Source organism: Caretta caretta, chromosome 1, assembly GCF_965140235.1.
Source record: "Caretta caretta isolate rCarCar2 chromosome 1, rCarCar1.hap1, whole genome shotgun sequence".
NCBI lineage: Eukaryota > Metazoa > Chordata > Testudines > Cheloniidae > Caretta > Caretta caretta.
In genome coordinates, this window is record NC_134206.1 from 236,439,905 (window position 1) to 236,456,839 (window position 16,935).

Here is a 16,935-nt window from a genome sequence, read left to right on the forward strand (position 1 = left end):
CTGAGGCCTCATTGTCCAACAGCACATTGATGTGGGCCAGAGCAAGGAGGCAACAGGGACTACACAAGATGCCCCAAAAGACCCAGAGGATGAGGAGCATGTGATTCTGCATCTTTACCCAGAGAAGCAGGTTGAAGAAACATTCCATTATGAACCTGAGGAGGACCCCAAGCCATGCCAGGAACCAGAACCCCAGGCTGGTGAGTTATAGTGGATGTCCACACTCCCCAGCAATATCCCCTCTTGCTCTGGTGCTAAATTCCCTATTTTAATGTCAAGGACTTTTGAACTACTGTGCACTGATTTTTCTTCCCTGGATAATAGATCATGCATTACTACAGTGTTGAAGACATGGCACTGCCATGATCCATCCCCTTACCAAACACCTTCATCTTTCCTTCCTCCATCCAGTCCCCTCTCTGCTCCACCTCCGAAATGGTCCTCAAACAAGACAGAGTTCTAAATCAATAACTTTATTGATTTCTGATGAACCACAATTATGCATTTGGCTTCTAAAGCGTCTTTTTTTTTTCAGGGGAGGAAGGACTGGATGTGGAAGGGACCAGCACACAGTTGTAGAAAACTTACAGTTGGGTGTTGAAGGAAAAGTTAGTAGCAGTGATCTTTTCTGCCTTGGAAGATTACGAAGTCTGTACAGTCCCTGTCTTCACCCTATCACCACCCAGAGCTATGCTGCATGAGCCAGGGCTAGTGAGGGTGGCAGAAGGGACTGGTCTGGCGGTTGGAAAAAACAGTGTAGTGCTGTTTCCCTTTCCAGTTATCTGAGGTGAAAGGTTGCGATGCTTAACTGTATCTTCAGGAAACCTAATGAAGTTACAGATTGTCCCTTTCTCTCCCTTTCCATTTCACCTTTGCTACACAGGCATAGAGGCAGGATTTTCTCACAAAATCAGGTGTTGGGATGGTTCATGGTTCCAATCTCCTTTTCCATTAAACCTCTGTATTCCAGCTCAGAATTTCATCCATTTCCAGCCAAATTCCCTCCCCGTTCTGTAAGCACATTTCAGCAAATTTCTGTTGAAGCAAAAACTCCAGTTGATTCTTCAGGTTCACCAGCAGTGCAAGTCTGCCTGGTCCACCTTTATAGCTGACCAAGCCCCTTAATTAGGCAATATGTAGTAGTGGGGGTGACCATTAGCAGAAACAGTTCTTTGGCATACTCTCCTTCACAGGACTGGAAAGCCACTTCTCTTTTCCGTTTTAATACTCTGAAAACAACCATGTTCTCCAAATGTTGGCTAGTCTTAAGGGAAGAAACTGTAAACTGGTAACATAGCTTCTGGAAGGAATTACCCCACCGCCACACTCCTGTTTGAACATTATGAACATTTTATATTGCTACAAACAGTAGTAAGGTTTTCTTATCATTACTAGCCTCTGCTCCTTCCTCATGGACCACAAAAGGTTTCTGAGAATCAAGGATAGTGAGACAGCTACATTCCTGGAATGCTGAAAAGTAACAAAATTGTGGGCCTTTACAGCAAAGTTATGTTATGTGGGGGGATTTCTCAGCTTATTATAAAGGCCAAAAACATAATGCTCTCCTTCTCTTTGAGAACTGGCAGGACTTTCAGCTCCCAAGAGTGAAACCATGGCACCAAGAGGGTAGGAGCAGCATCTCAGGGACAGCAAAGGCAGACAGAGAAGGATTCTGGAGGAGCTCCTCATAAACTGGAGAAACCAAGAGCAATTTGAATTCCCCAGAGCATTGGAGGAGCAGTCTCTTCAGCAGGAACTGGTTCATGGACATTGAGACACACCACAGGGAACAGGAACATTCTCTAATGGAGAGGCTCATTTGATGGCTGAAAGGGTGGGGCATCCACCTGCTGCCAAGACCCCACAATCATCCCATCTGCTGCTGCTGCCGCCGTGTCTGGCTGCCAACCAAGGTGCTGCTGAGCTGGAGGATCCTGTTGCAATAACTCCCTCAACTGAGTAGGAGGAGAACACTGAGCCTGCAGTAGTCCTAGAACACTAATGTGCACCAGCCTCCAAAACCCTTTGCAAGAGACATCCGCAGATCTCACCACAAGTCATTGTCCTACTTCGTTCACCCCTTCTAATGAGGAGGGGAAGGAGATGGGTGCAAAAACAAACTGTGGGCCGTGTTCTCAATAGTAAACAGATACTTTGCTAACAATATGTTATTGTTCTGATTTCAAAATCTTCCCATTGAACCTTCTACTTCATACATTTAGTAAATCTTTTGTTTTGTTTAACTTGTGTTGGCCCTCCTTCCTAATGATGAACTGAAGGTGCCTTTTCATTCTTGAATGGGCCGCAAGCTTCCTACTTCATTTAATGGAATGGTGTATAAAAATCTGGTGTCATCATAATGTCAATAGTTTTGAATCCCCCCAAGGTTCAAAAATACTTTAAGTCACACAATTACACAGAAGGGATAGGGAACCACTACTATTTTTCAACCTAGGAGATGTCCAAAGCATAGAAAAGGGGTCAATCAATCTTTTAAAGGCTTTATTAGACATGTTGAAAATCAAAACCAAAGAATAGTAACAAACAAAAAGGGAACATGCCAGCAATAACAAACTATGGCAGTACCCTGTACAGAAATACCCCCTTCCTGCCTTGCCAAAATTTTAAGAATTTCAGCTGTACCAGGGACTAGTGCTCTATAACAGTCCTTAGTTGCACTTAACTCTACTGACAATAAAAAGTCAAAAAGCACAATGCAATACTTTCCCCATCAAAGCAAACAGTCATAAGTTAATTTAAAAAGTTTAAGTGCTCCAAATAAGCGAGGTTTCTAAAGAAGTGTGAACAGCGTAGACAAAAACATTGCTCAATGAGCTCATAATAACTCAGTTGCCACCCTCCACAGCAGAAACCCAGCACCAAGGTGATAACCCAATAGCGGTGCCCTGTTAATTGTCATTACTGTGTGCATTGTCACAAGAATGAATGGCTAATGACCTTTGGCTACAGGGGAACAAAACTCTCACAAAGCTGTGTAGCCCTATAAGTATGTACCAATGTTTCCTCATGTGCATATCCCGCAGCTATACAGGATGAATAGATGTCCCTTGGCACAGGCAGGTGTCATCCTCTGCCTCTCTGCTGTGCCAAGATATATGCACATATGGCATCACTGATTTTCCTCTCCCATTGGGAACCAGGACCAGTGTTAACATGGGTGGAATCCAGCTGCCTGTACAGAGTTTGTAAATCAGACTTGTCCTGAGATCACTCAGGATGGAAACACTCCCCTCTATCTCACAAATGTTATGAAGTATGCAGCAGACAATGATTATATGAACAGTGTTTGCCACATTGGCATCCAGACAGCTGCAAAGGCAGCACCAACAAGCTTTCACTTTATCAAATGTGCACTCCACTACCAGTCTGCAGCTACTTAGCTTGAAACTGAACTCCTGTTTTCCAGGGTCATTGATGTTGGGTACAGTTTCATGAGCCAAAGCAGAAGCAGGTATGCCACAATAAAAGTTGACACAGACACACTGTATAGAACCAGAACATTTCTGGGAAATAAAAACCGTTTCCCCCCACTTCAAGTACAATCTTGATCTCCTCAGCACCCAGCATCATGAACCTTTCCAGTGTTTCCCACATTTGTATTAATGAATCATAGAATATCAGGGTTAGAAGGGACCTCAGGAGGTCACCTAGTCCAACCCCCTGCTCAAAGCAGGACCAATCCCCAACTAAATCATCCCAGCCAGGGCTTTGTCAAGCCTGACCTTAAAACTTCTAAGGAAGGAGATTCCACCACCTCCCTAGGTAACGCATTCCAGTGCTTCACCACCCTCCTAGTGAAAAAGTTTTTCCTAATATCCAACCTAAACCTCCCCCACTGCAACTTGAGACCATTACTCCTCGTTCTATCATCTGCTACCACTGAGAACAGTCTAGATCCATTCTCTTTGGAACCCCCTTTCAGGTAGTTGAAAGCAGCTATCAAATCCCCCCTCATTCTTCTCTTCTGCAGACTAAACAATCCCAGTTCCCTCAGCCTCTCCTCATAAGTCATGTGTTCCAGTCCCCTAATCATTTTTGTTGCCCTCCACTGGACGTTTTCCAATTTTTCCACATCCTTCTTGTAGTGTGGGGCCCAAAACTGGACACAGTACTCCAGATGACACCTTGCCAATGTCGAATAGAGGGGAACGATTACGTCCCTCGATCTGCTGGCAATGCCCCTACTTATACATCCCAAAATGCCATTGGCCTTCTTGGCAACAAGGGCACACTGTTGACTCATATCCAGCTTCTCATCCACTGTAACCCCTATGTCCTTTTCTGCAGAACTGCTGCCTAGCCATTTGATCCCTAGTCTGTAGCGATGCATGGGATTCTTCCGTCCTAAGTGCAGGACTCTGCACTTGTCCTTGTTGAACCTCATCAGATTTCTTCTGGCCCAATCCTCTAATTTGTCTAGGGCCCTCTGAATACTATCTCTACCCTCCTGTGGTCTACTAAGCCCCTGTGGTCTACTAAGCCTTTCAGAACAATTGAATGGTAACCTTTTTGGGTCACATACTCAGTTGTGCCCCTTGTGATGGGCAAAATATTTGGATATGAGTGCCATTAATGGTCCCTGCACAGTTCAGAAACTGCATCCTCTGAAATTCATATATTATTTTTGGAACTTTTCTTATGGCAACCCATGGGTAAATTATTTGCCTCACAAATCTGCACAACAACCACCTTGACAGTGGACTTTCCAAACCCAGACCTATAGCTGTTTGGTGTTGACAGCTTCCAGAGGGCAACAACAACCCACTTCTGAATCGGTATGGCTTCCTTGAATGTAGTGTGCTGGAAGGGTGCTGGAAGCTCTTCACACAGCTCAATGAAGGTGTGTTTCTTCATTCAGAAGTTTTGAAGCCACTACTGGTTATCCCAGGTTTCCAAAACAATATGATCTCACCACACTGTGCTAGTTCTCCTCCATCAGAAGTTACGGTCAACTAAAGAGACTACCATGACAACACTGGCATTCGTCATAGCTGTACCATGTGAGCTGAATGAATTGTCATTGACCTTAAAAGTCCGCCATCTTCCATGTGTCAGAAAATGCTGTCCAAATTCCATCCCGTGTCTCACAGAGTGCATACTCCACTGCATAACCATTGGTCTGCAATAAGGAGCAGAAGCAGAACCAGATAATCATCCATTTGCTCCATGTTTTTCACCTAGTTTTGTAGAGAATAACTGAAGGGCAACATGATCAGGAAGTGCCATAGGCAAATGTGTGAAAGCAGGGGACCATACCAACAAAACACAGCAAATCTGTTCCTAGAGTGTCTCCCTGTGATGCACACAATCCTGGAACACTATTCCTAAAACATTAAGCGCTAACATTAAGTACCTACAGCTAGAGTGTGGACACAGGTATACGTGTGTACACAGCTTTATACTAGTGTCCAGCACAGCATGCCTGTGTATGTGTATATGGGAAACACACACAAGTATGAACATGGTATGAACATAATCCAGTGCTCCGCTATGCGCACAAGTATAGACATAGCCTGTAATACTCTGAGGTTATGTCTCACGATCTGCCACCTGGTGTGTCTGCTCCAAAGTTGCTCATGACAAAGCCACAATAGAGTCCTTAGCAATTCTATATATTCAAAGCTTCATGTAAATTTATCCTGGAAGCCATCTATTACAATTTTGGCTCATGTAAAGGAAACAAAAAGAGACACATTACAGTCACCCTAACTGTCCACCACAGAATCAGGCTCTATGGTGGCTTTGTATAATTCCCTCACAAAAGGTGACTCTTTTTTTTCCTTCAAAAAAACCCCCAAAACTCACCATGCTCAATAAAATGCACATCAAAACACTTTTCCAAGCACTTTAACACTCACCTGTTATAAAGTTAGACTTAGATGCTGACTGACCATACTGCTGTTCCATGTATTTTGGTTTGTAAGTCAAGAAACCAACAAAGCTACTGAATTGTAATAGTGAACAACACAAAAACGTTACATAAATTCTATTACTCAATACTCTTTTCAGAGAGATAAAGAAATCTGAAAGACACAATATACAATTTTATTTTTAAAAATGCTTGGCATAATTATTGGTAAATAATCTATGAGATTCAGAGCCAAATTCTGCCCTCAGACACCTATGTGCTTATCTCACTGTAGGATTTTCAGGTGAGTATCTGAGGGCAGAATCTGGTCCTCAATTAGAATATAGGCTGTGATATTACAGTAGAATCCTCTGAAATGGTAAACTTCAGTGGAGACATACCAACTGAGGCCCCAGTCCACCAGTGAGATCTACACAGAAGGCCCCTGGGGAAACTGAAGTCAATGGGGCAGCACACAGGCCAAAGGGACTATCTGCTCACATGAATCTCACTGTAGGATCCAGGTCTAAGTGATTTCTCCGTGGTTCCTCTGTACCTTGTGTCATGTCTTGCATTGGGAACTGTAGCCAATGATTTTAGTTTATTGTTCATTTATTGTGTGATGTTATGATTAACTAACAGGTTATGTCATATATAATCATTGTATGCAAAATAGAGTTAAATTGTAGAAGTATAAAATAGATCAGTAGTTAGAAAGGATAATTACATAGTAGGTATCTAAGTAAGTAGGGCTGAAGCACAAGGCCTACAGGCTGAGGCCTGTAAGATTTTAGCTTAGCCATACTAGGCTATAGCCTTAAGAAATGCTTGACATAGGTAAGTGACCAAAGAATGACCCTATCCCCCACAAAATTACAGGAAAAGATATACCAATGGAGGAGACTGTGAAAAATTAACAGAGTAATTTTTTGCTTACAAGATACCCGGTAGTCACATTTTTCTAACACATGCCCTAACCACAGGGTGCACTATGTGCATAAATGCTAACGGGGTATAGTCAGAATCACATTATAAAAAGAGGGTGCCTGGATTAGGAAAACTGAGCTCCCTATGGGAAACTCCAGCAGGAACCATCCTTCTTCTGATGATCAATTGGCAAGGCAGCCATCAGACCTTAAGAATAGCATTAAGGATGTGTGAGTATAATGATATGTTTAACTTATGAATAGGTCTTCATAGAATTTTTTATATGCTTAGGTAATCATAACTTCAATTGTAACTTTAACAAAACTTGTAAAAGAGTCTAGACCTTGTAGATGTGAATGTGCGTGTGGTCACTAAGGTTGGTCTTTACGTGTTCCTAGACACTCTAAATCTGAAGCAAGTAGCAGAGGTAACGTTCACTCTGTTGAACATGCAACTCTAGCCACCAGAGCCAAATCCACAATGGTTTAATACAACATTACTAAATTCACTTTAAATAAAGTAAAAGGCTGCAGAACTGAACCAGAACAGGAGAAGTGTAAAGATGACACAACGTCATCTTTTTCCTTGCCTCTACCCTCCCACATTCCTGCACTGAGCACAGCTCAGCCCTGAAGGGAAAATCAGGCCTCCTGTATTTTTCATTGCAGACAATTGATTTCACATGTTCCATTACATCTGTGATGATCATGAAAATAATATGGAAATAATTGTGACTTGCTGGGAAAAGAACCTTCTGATTTTTTTAGGCTTAACCCTCACTAATTTTAACACAGACTTTAGTTAATTTTGGTCACTCATTTTTCCTTAGTTCCAGTTTGATTCTAGTACAAACTTTTAAATGTAAGACCTAATTACATAATTGACTCAATGCAGGCCAACCTTCATAACCACCCAGAAACCCAATGACTTCAAATAATCCTTGTGGGGGGGGCTTGGGGTGTTCCTGTGTTACATTGTACTGGTAGGTTTCCAGTTTAGCAGAATATATGAAACACTTGCCTTTTGAAGTTACTGACCACTTCACTGGCTGATGATTTTCAGATTCACGATGCTTGCTCTGGTCTTCTTTAATTTTGGAGAGATCAGATGAAATCTTGTCATTGTTTTCTTCCTCCTGCTTTTTCAGACTCTTCGGCAGGAAACAGAATGGTATGGCAGCAATGAGATTAATTATTCCAGCTATAATAAAACCAAGCCACCATGCACCTACCCACCGGGAGTCTTTTGGAGTTATGGTTATGCTACCTAGAATAAAATGAGACAAAAAAGAATTCTATTAATGAAGAAAAAGACCCCCCCCATCCTCTATAGTTGCTGGGAAATCCACATTATAGACTGGAAGGAAACTCAGTATTTTCAATATTTAGTGAGATATATTGAAAGATAACATAAAGCAAGCAGTGCATCAGCAGTCATATAATATCTTGGTTGGTGTTGTTTTTCACTTGCCTTCACACATTTGCTGACTTAGAATCATAGAATTGTAGACTTACAATTAAGACTTACAATTACATAGAAGGTCAGAAGGGACCATTATGATCATCTAGTCTGACCTCCTGCACAACGCAGGCCATGGAAAATCACCCGCCCACTCCTGTAACAAACCTCCAACCTATGTCGGAGCTATTGAAGTCCTCAAATCGTGGTTTAAAGACTTTGAGGTGCAGAGAATTATCCAGCAAGTGACCCGTACCCCACTCTGCAGAGGAAGGCAAAAAACCCCCAGGGCCTCTGCCAATCTGCCCTGGAGGAAAATTCCTTCCCGACTCCAAATATGGCAATCAGCTAAACCCTGAGCATGTGGGCAAGACTCACCAGCCAGACACCCAGGAAAGAATTCTCTGTAGTAACTCAGATCCCATTCCATCTAACATCCCATCACAGGCCATTGGGCATATCTACCGCTAGTAGTCGAAGATCAATTAATTGCCAAAATTAGGCTATCCCATCATATCATATCTCCTCCATAAACTTATCAAGGTTTGTCTTGAAGCCAGATATGTCATTTTCCCCCACTGCTTCCATTGGAAGGCTGTTCCAGAACTTCACTCCTCTGATGGTTAGAAACCTTTGTCTAATTTCAAGTCTAAACTTCCTGATGGCCAGTTTATATCCATTTGTTCTTGTGTCCACATTGGTACTGAGCTTAAATAATTCTTCTCCCTCCATGGTATTTATCCCTGATATATTTATAGAGAGCAATCATATCTCCCCTCAACCTTCTTTTTGTTAGGCTAAACAAGCCAAGCTCCTTGAGTCTTCTTTCATAAGACAGGTTTTCCATTCCTCGGATCATCCTAGTAGCCCTTCTCTGTATCTATTCTGGTTTGAATTCATCCTTCTTAAACATGGGAGACCACAACTGCACACAATGTTCCAGATGAGGTCTCACCAGTGCCTGGTATAACGGTACTAACACCTCCTTATCTCTACTGGAAATAACTCACCTGATGCATCCCAAGACCGCATTAGCTTTTTTCACGGCCATATCACATTGGCGGCTCACAGTCATCCTGTGAACAACCAGTATGCCGAGGTCCTTCTCCTCCTCTGTTACTTCCAGGTAATGCGTTCCCAGTTTATAACAGAAATTCTTGTTATTAATCCCTAAATGCATAACCTTGCACTTCTCACTATTAAATTTCATCCTATTACTCCAGTTTACAAGATCATCCAGATCTTTCTGTATGATATCCCGGTCCTTCTCTGTGTTGGCAATACCTCCCAGCTTTGTGTCATCCGCAAACTTTATTAGCACATTCCCGCTTTTTGTGCCAATAAAAAGATTAAATAAGATTGGTCCCCAAACTGATCCCTGAGGAACTGGACTAGTAACCGCCTTCCAGCCTGACAGTTCACCTTTCAGTGTGACCTTGCATACTACAGATGTCAAACTAACAGGCCTTTAGTTACCTGGATCACTTTTTTTTCCTTTCTTAAAAATAGGAACTATGTTAGCAATTCTGCAGTCATTCGGTACAACCCCTGAGTTTACAGATTCATTAAAAATTTTTGCTAATGGGCTTGCAATTTCATGTGTCAGTTCCTTTAATATTCTTGGATGAAGATTAACTGGGCCCCCCGATTTAGTCCCATTAAGCTGTTCAAGTTTGGCTTCTACCTTGGATGTGGTAATATCTACCTTCATATCCTTATTCCCATTTGTCATCCTACCATTATCCCTAAGCTCCTCATTAGCCTCATTAAAGACTGAGGCAAAGTATTTGTTTAGTTGGTCCTCACAGAATCAATTCTGAAGCACTTTGAGGAGAGGAAAGTGATCGGGAACAGTCAGCATGGATTCACCAAGGGCAAGTCATGCCTGACTAACCTAATTGCCTTCTATGATGAGATAACTGGGTCTGTGGATGAGGGGAAAGCAGTGGACATGTTATTACTTGACTTTAGCAAAGCTTTTTATGTGGTCTCCCACAGTATTCTTGCCAGTAAGTTAAAGAAGTATGGGCTGGATAAATGGACTATAAGGTGGATAGAAAGCTGGCTTGATCATCGGGCTCAATGGGTAGTGATCAATGGCTCCATGTCTAGTTGGTAGCTGGCATGAAGTGGAGTGCCCCAACGGTCAGTCCTGGGGCCGGTTTTGTTCAATATCTTCATTAATGATCTGCAGGATGGCATGGATTGCACCCTCAGCAAGTTTGCAGATGACACTAAACTGGGAGGAGTGGTAGATATGCTGGAGGTTAGGGATAGGATACAGGGGGACCTAGACAAATTAGAGGATTGGGCCAAAAGAAATCTGATGAGGTTCAACAAGGACAAGTGCAAAATCCTGCACTTAGGATGGAAGAATCCCACGTACTGCCACATACTAGGGACCAAGCGGCTAGGCAGCAGTTCTGCAGAAAAGGACCTAGGGGTTACAGTGGATGAGAAGCTGGATATGAGTCAACAGTGTGCCCTTGCTGCCAGGAAGGCTAACGGCAATTTGGGCTTTATAAGTAGGAGCATTGCCAGCAGATCGAGGGATGTGATCATTCCCCTCTATTCAACATTGGTGAGGTCTCATCTGGAGTACTGTGACCAGTTTTGGGCCCCACACTACAAGAAGGATGTTGAAAAATTGGAAAGAGTCCAGCAGAGGGCAATAAAAATGATTAGGGGGCTGGAGCACATGACTTATAAGGAGAGGCTGAGGGAACTATATCAAATATCTAAACAAATACTTTGCCTCAGTCTTTAACGAGGCTAATGAGGAGCTTAGGGATAATGGTAGGATGACAAATGGGAATGAGGATATGGAGGTAGATATTACCACATCCGAGGTAGAAGCCAAACTCCAACAGTTTAATGGGACTAAATCAGGGGGCCCGGTTAATCTTCATCCAAGAATATTAAAGGAACTGACACATGAAATTGCAAGCCCATTAGCAAAAATTTTTAATGAATCTGTAAACTCAGGGGTTGTACTGTATGACTGGAGAATTGCTAACATAGTTCCTATTTTTAAGAAAGGAAAAAAAAGCGATCTGGTAACTACAAGCCTGTTAGTTTGACATCTGTAGTATGCAAGGTCTTGGAGAAAATTTTGAAGGATAAAGTAGTTAAGGACATTGAGGTCAATGGTAATTGGGACAAAATACAACATGGCTTTACAAAAAGTAGATCGTGCCAAACCAACCTGATCTCCTTCTTTGAGAAAGTAACAGATTTTTTAGACAAAGGGAATGCAGTAGATCTAATTTACCTCGATTTCAGTAAGGCATCTGATACGGGTCCATGGAGATTTATTAGCTAAATTGGAAAAGATGGGGGTCAATATGAAAATTGAAAGGTAGATAAGGAATTGGTTAAAGGGGAGACTACAGCGTGTCACACTGAAAAGTGAACTGTCAGGCTGGAGGGAGGTTACCAGTGGAGTTCCTCAGGGATCGGTTTTGGGACCAATCTTATTTAATATTTTTATTACTGACCTTGGCAGAAAAAGTGGGAATGTGCTAATAAAATTTGCAGATGACACAAAGCTGGGAGGTATTGCCAATACAGAGAAGGACCGGGATATCATACAGGAAGATCTGGATGACCTTGTAAACTGGAGTACTAGTAATAGGATGAAATTTAATAGTGAGAAGTGCAAGGTTATGCATTTAGGGATTAATAACAAGAATTTCTGTTATAAACTGGGAACGCATTACCTGGAAGTAACAGAGGAGGAGAAGGACCTCGGCATACTGGTTGTTCACAGGATGACTGTGAGCCGCCAATGTGATATGGCCGTGAAAAAAGCTAATGCGGTCTTGGGATGCATCAGGTGAGTTATTTCCAGTAGAGATAAGGAGGTGTTAGTACCGTTATACCAGGCACTGGTGAGACCTCATCTGGAACATTGTGTGCAGTTGTGGTCTCCCATGTTTAAGAAGGATGAATTCAAACCAGAATAGATACAGAGAAGGGCTACTAGGATGATCCGAGGAATGGAAAACCTGTCTTATGAAAGAAGACTCAAGGAGCTTGGCTTGTTTAGCCTAACAAAAAGAAGGTTGAGGGGAGATATGATTGCTCTCTATAAATATATCAGGGATAAATACCATGGAGGGAGAAGAATTATTTAAGCTCAGTACCAATGTGGACACAAGAACAAATGGATATAAACTGGCCATCAGGAAGTTTAGACTTGAAATTAGACAAAGGTTTCTAACCATCAGAGGAGTGAAGTTCTGGAACAGCCTTCCAATGGAAGCAGTGGGGGAAAATGACATATCTGGCTTCAAGACAAACCTTGATAAGTTTATGGAGGAGATATGATATGATGGGATAGCCTAATTTTGGCAATTAATTGATCTTCGACTACTAGCGGTAGATATGCCCAATGGCCTGTGATGGGATGTGAGATGGGGTGGGATCTGAGTTACTACAGAGAATTCTTTCCTGGGTGTCTGGCTGGTGAGTCTTGCCCACATGCTCAAGGTTTAGCTGATCACCATATTTGGGGTTGGGAAGGAATTTTCCTCCAGGGCAGATTGGCAGAGGCCCTGGGGACTTTTCGCCTTCCTCTGCAGCATGGGGCACGGGTCACTTGCTGGATAATTCTCTGCACCTCAAAGTCTTTAAACCACGATTTAAGGACTTCAATAGATCCGACATAGGTTAGGGGTTTCTTACAGGAGTTGGTGGGTGATTTTCCATGGCCTGTCTTGTGCAGGAGGTCAGACTAGATGATCATAATGGTCCCTTCTGACCTTGAAGTCTATGATTCAATGACTCTGTAAACTGGGATTACTTAGTCTGCAGAAAAGAAGAATGAGGAGGGATTTGATAGCTGCTTTCAACTACCTGAAAGGGGGTTCCAAAGAGGATGGATCTGGACTGTTCTTAGTGGTAGCAGATGACAGAACAAGGAGTAATGGTATCAAGTTGCAGTGGGGGAGGTTTAGGTTGGATATTAGAAAAAACTTTTTCACTAGGAGGGTGGTGAAGCACTGGAATGGGTTACCTAGGGAGGTCTCCTTCCTTAGAGATTTTTAAGATCAGGGTTGGCAAAGCCCTGGCTGGGATGATTTAGTTGGGGATTGGTCCTGCTTTGAGCAGGAGGTTGGACTAGATGACCTCCTGAGTTCCCTTCCAACCCTAATATTCTACGATTCAAGCAGAGTCCCACACACACCGTGGATCCGCTAGGACACAGTACTTTTTACTAACCTTTTTTCTTATAGGACCTTCCAGCAAAATGCTTAATCATGTGCTTAATTTTAAGCACATGAGGAGTCCCATTGGCTTCCTTGAGATTTGTCACATACTTAAGTCCGTATTATGGAGAATGTGGGAGCTGCCTGTAGTATTTTTATGAATATCATATGTCCATCTATTTGTTGGATTGTTTATCTATTGTTTGCTGTGTGACTACCGAAGAGTTAAGTCATGCAAGAGCTGGGAACACTGGGCTGAGGAGCAGATGATGGCTTCAAATAAGCCCTACTGCTGGTACACACATACAATAGAGTTGTCAATTCCTATTAGATTTTACTTCTACCTTGTAAGGGCACTGTCTGGCTGGTGATTCCATGTGTGTGTGTGTGTCTGTGTTTTGACAGGGTGGGGAAATCCACATAGGAAATCTAAACAGAGAGCTTTGTCACTGATGGAAGGACAGCCTCTGATGAGACAGTAAGAGACAGGGATTGATGAGTCTCTTAGTTTATCTCAATTTGCAAAGCAAATGTGGGGGTGCCTGGGATAAGCCAGGCCTGCCTTAGCTTAGCTTAGGTAAGATATAGATGTATATGGACTATTGTTTTAAGATCTGTTACTCTGAATGCCTTGGTTCTGAATCAACAGTGCTTTGCTTTAAGAAACTTGCTTGGTCAGTGTAATAACCACTTGTTGAAGCTCCCAAAGGAAAGTATGTACGAGGGTCCAAAACCCGAGTTGAACCTGCTAAGAAATCACAGTTCGTCCAAAAGGGACTACAGCTGAAGGCCAGGTCTCATAGTGAGAGAGTTGCATGATTCCATCTCAAAAAGAAGTGGAGGTAATGAGCCCTGTCACCTGAGAGATTGCACTTTAGGAGACCAGGAGTAGTTATAGCTGTAGTTAATCCAGTGACCACGGCATATATGATCAAAATTTTGTTGGGATCAGGGCCTTAAAAAGCAAAATAAGCAAATATCTGTATGGGGGCACTGTAAACAGTCTCACCCTGCAAGCATATGCTCAGATATTAGGCTATTTAAAGATCATCAATGGGTGTTACATTTCAAATGCCTTTATTATCATTATTTATTTATATTACACATGCACAGATGTGTGCAATGGAAAAGAGTCGGCACACATGTCTGTGTGTGAAAAGTTGAATGCACACCACTGGACACCGAATAGAAAGCCCTTTGAAAACATCACCTCATATATTTTCTTTTTTGTTTAACCCTTAGTAAAATTTGAACTCAGTAATAAAGAGTAATATTAAACAATTAACATATTATATGCTCAGCCAACATTTGAAATTAACCACCTAAAATGAAAAATTGATATGCTAGGCAAAGCCCATCAGGAAGGGCATGACTCAGCAAAGCATTCAGTGAGGGTGCTTAAGCACATATTTAAATTTAAGCATGTTTAAATGCTTTATTGAATAGGTATGGATTTAAGCCCATGCTGAAGTGCTTTCCTGGATTGGGCCTAAAATATTTCCCATACCTACAACTTTTAAAATTATTTTTTCAGTGAAAACACTTTGTTCTCACCTCACCTTGAAACAAAGAAATTTATTATTTACCGAAAGGCATGAAAATATTTGGCATATCCTGATATAAAACACTGGTCATATTGATTGTTATACAACAGTTTAATATAATTGGCTCTCCATTTTTCCTTACCTAGATCCACAAATCCAATATCCACATACAAGCTGGCACACAGTGATCCCAACAGGTAGCCGATTATTGGCCCGATCATTGCTATTGTGTGCAAACATGCTGAAAATATAACGAAGTAGACACAGATAAATTTACAGACATGTGGCCCTATATGTTTTCCACCTATTTTTCTTATTCCTCTCCTAGACCCAGGGTATTCCAGGAAGTGCAAAGACTAGCATCCTGCCATGTGAGATAGGTTTTTTACTCTTCTCCTATTTGGTGAAAAAGATCACCTTAGGCAGTATTAATGTATCATTTATTGATTTATTTAAATTTGTTTAGTGGCCATCCAAGACTACAAGAGCCAAATTAACTCCATTCATATAAAACTCAAGTTCAAGTCTCAGAGCAGGTAGAATGAACCAGGACTCGGTGGGTTAAGACAAAAACATTACATGGAAATTTATACAGCCTCGTCATTTTCTTTTGAAGGCAGCAATGGACTAGGAATGAAGGCTACCTCACTACTGTGAGGGTAACTAATTCTTTGGTTAGTTGGCCAAACTAATAAAATAAAATAGAATAGTTTTGAAACAACCCAAAATGAATTTTTTTAAAAAAATTTCAGCACACTGAAAAAGTCACCAAAATTTCATATCAGGTCAAATGAAATGTGTTGTACAATCTGAAAAAAAAACGTTCGTTATTGCGGGGTTTTTTTGCCTTTATAAAAAGCTGTTTATAAAAGTGAATAAAATTTTGAAATGAAAGATAATTTCAAATTGAAAAGCTGACGTTTCATTTAGAAAAAGTCACATCCAAATATTTTGACTTTTTCTGATTTTGTAATGTGTGTTTCTGGGTTTTTTGGGGGGAGGGAGGTTGTTTGTTATTTTATTTGACCAAAACAATTTAGCAAATTCAACACAAATTCACAAAATGTTTCAATTGATGCAAATCTGCATTTATCAGAAGAAAAAAAAAAAAGCTTTGTCAAAAGATTTTGCCTGGTTCCAATGGAGAGAGCTATTTTTTTTTAAAGGACTCTTTAGGGGAAAGTGTAGATGATCTACTTTTAAAGCTAAAGCAGATTTGCTCCTGTCACTGTTTCTTTGTAACCAGCCTTTTCATCCTCTTAAGATTACCTATGTATAAAGGAGCATCTTCTTCTTTAGCAAAATCATCAAGGTAAGAAATTCCTAGCGGTGTTATTGGCGTTTCCCCAATTCCACGTAACAAGTTGCCCAATAAGACATATATCCACATATATGATGATGCTTCCTTTACACAATCTGTAAATAACAGTAATTACCATCTTTACAGTAGAACAATAAACCATGAGCCTGGCTATAACACCATTTAACACACTCTCTCTCATCTTGCTCAATTGTTTTTTCTTACATAAGACTAAGACTCTGTCTAGGTAACCAAACTCATTAAACCTGTCTAGGTTGCCAAAATCATCAGCCCTCCCTTTAACAACACTTCTAGATATCAGTCACATGCTTGTCTATCAAACATAGTCATGCAAGGATAATGGTCTGTATTGTTAGGGAAGAATATCTAGGAAAAAATAAACAGATTGAAACTGTGATAGACATACTCTATGACATTTCATTTACACCTTCAACTATGTCCCCTGATCCAGGCTAACAGTTGGCTCATGGGTCCTATAGTGACATTTTTCTCCTCCTATGCAGCATACAGCTGGAGATGCTCTTTCGGTATATTCTAAACTGATAGTGAGGTGTGTGAAGATCACAGAAATGCCAGTTAATTTCCAGTTAACTTTAACTCAGCTTG

The 16,935-nt window shown here is 41.4% G+C and overlaps 1 protein-coding gene across 3 annotated transcripts in view; it reads right to left on the reverse strand.

Moving 5' to 3' along the window:
- SLCO1B3 (solute carrier organic anion transporter family member 1B3) overlaps positions 1-16,935 on the reverse strand; it is a 49,964-nt gene that overhangs the window by 16,193 nt on the left and 16,836 nt on the right. For all 3 annotated transcript variants that reach the window (XM_048827151.2, XM_048827145.2, XM_075121933.1), the window contains exons 7-10: positions 16,278-16,424; positions 15,151-15,249; positions 7,817-8,062; positions 5,880-6,044 (exon numbers count right to left, since the gene is read on the reverse strand). In XM_048827151.2, coding sequence (XP_048683108.1) covers positions 5,880-6,044; positions 7,817-8,062; positions 15,151-15,249; positions 16,278-16,424 — 657 coding nt within the window. The remainder of the gene's footprint in view (positions 1-5,879; positions 6,045-7,816; positions 8,063-15,150; positions 15,250-16,277; positions 16,425-16,935) is intronic.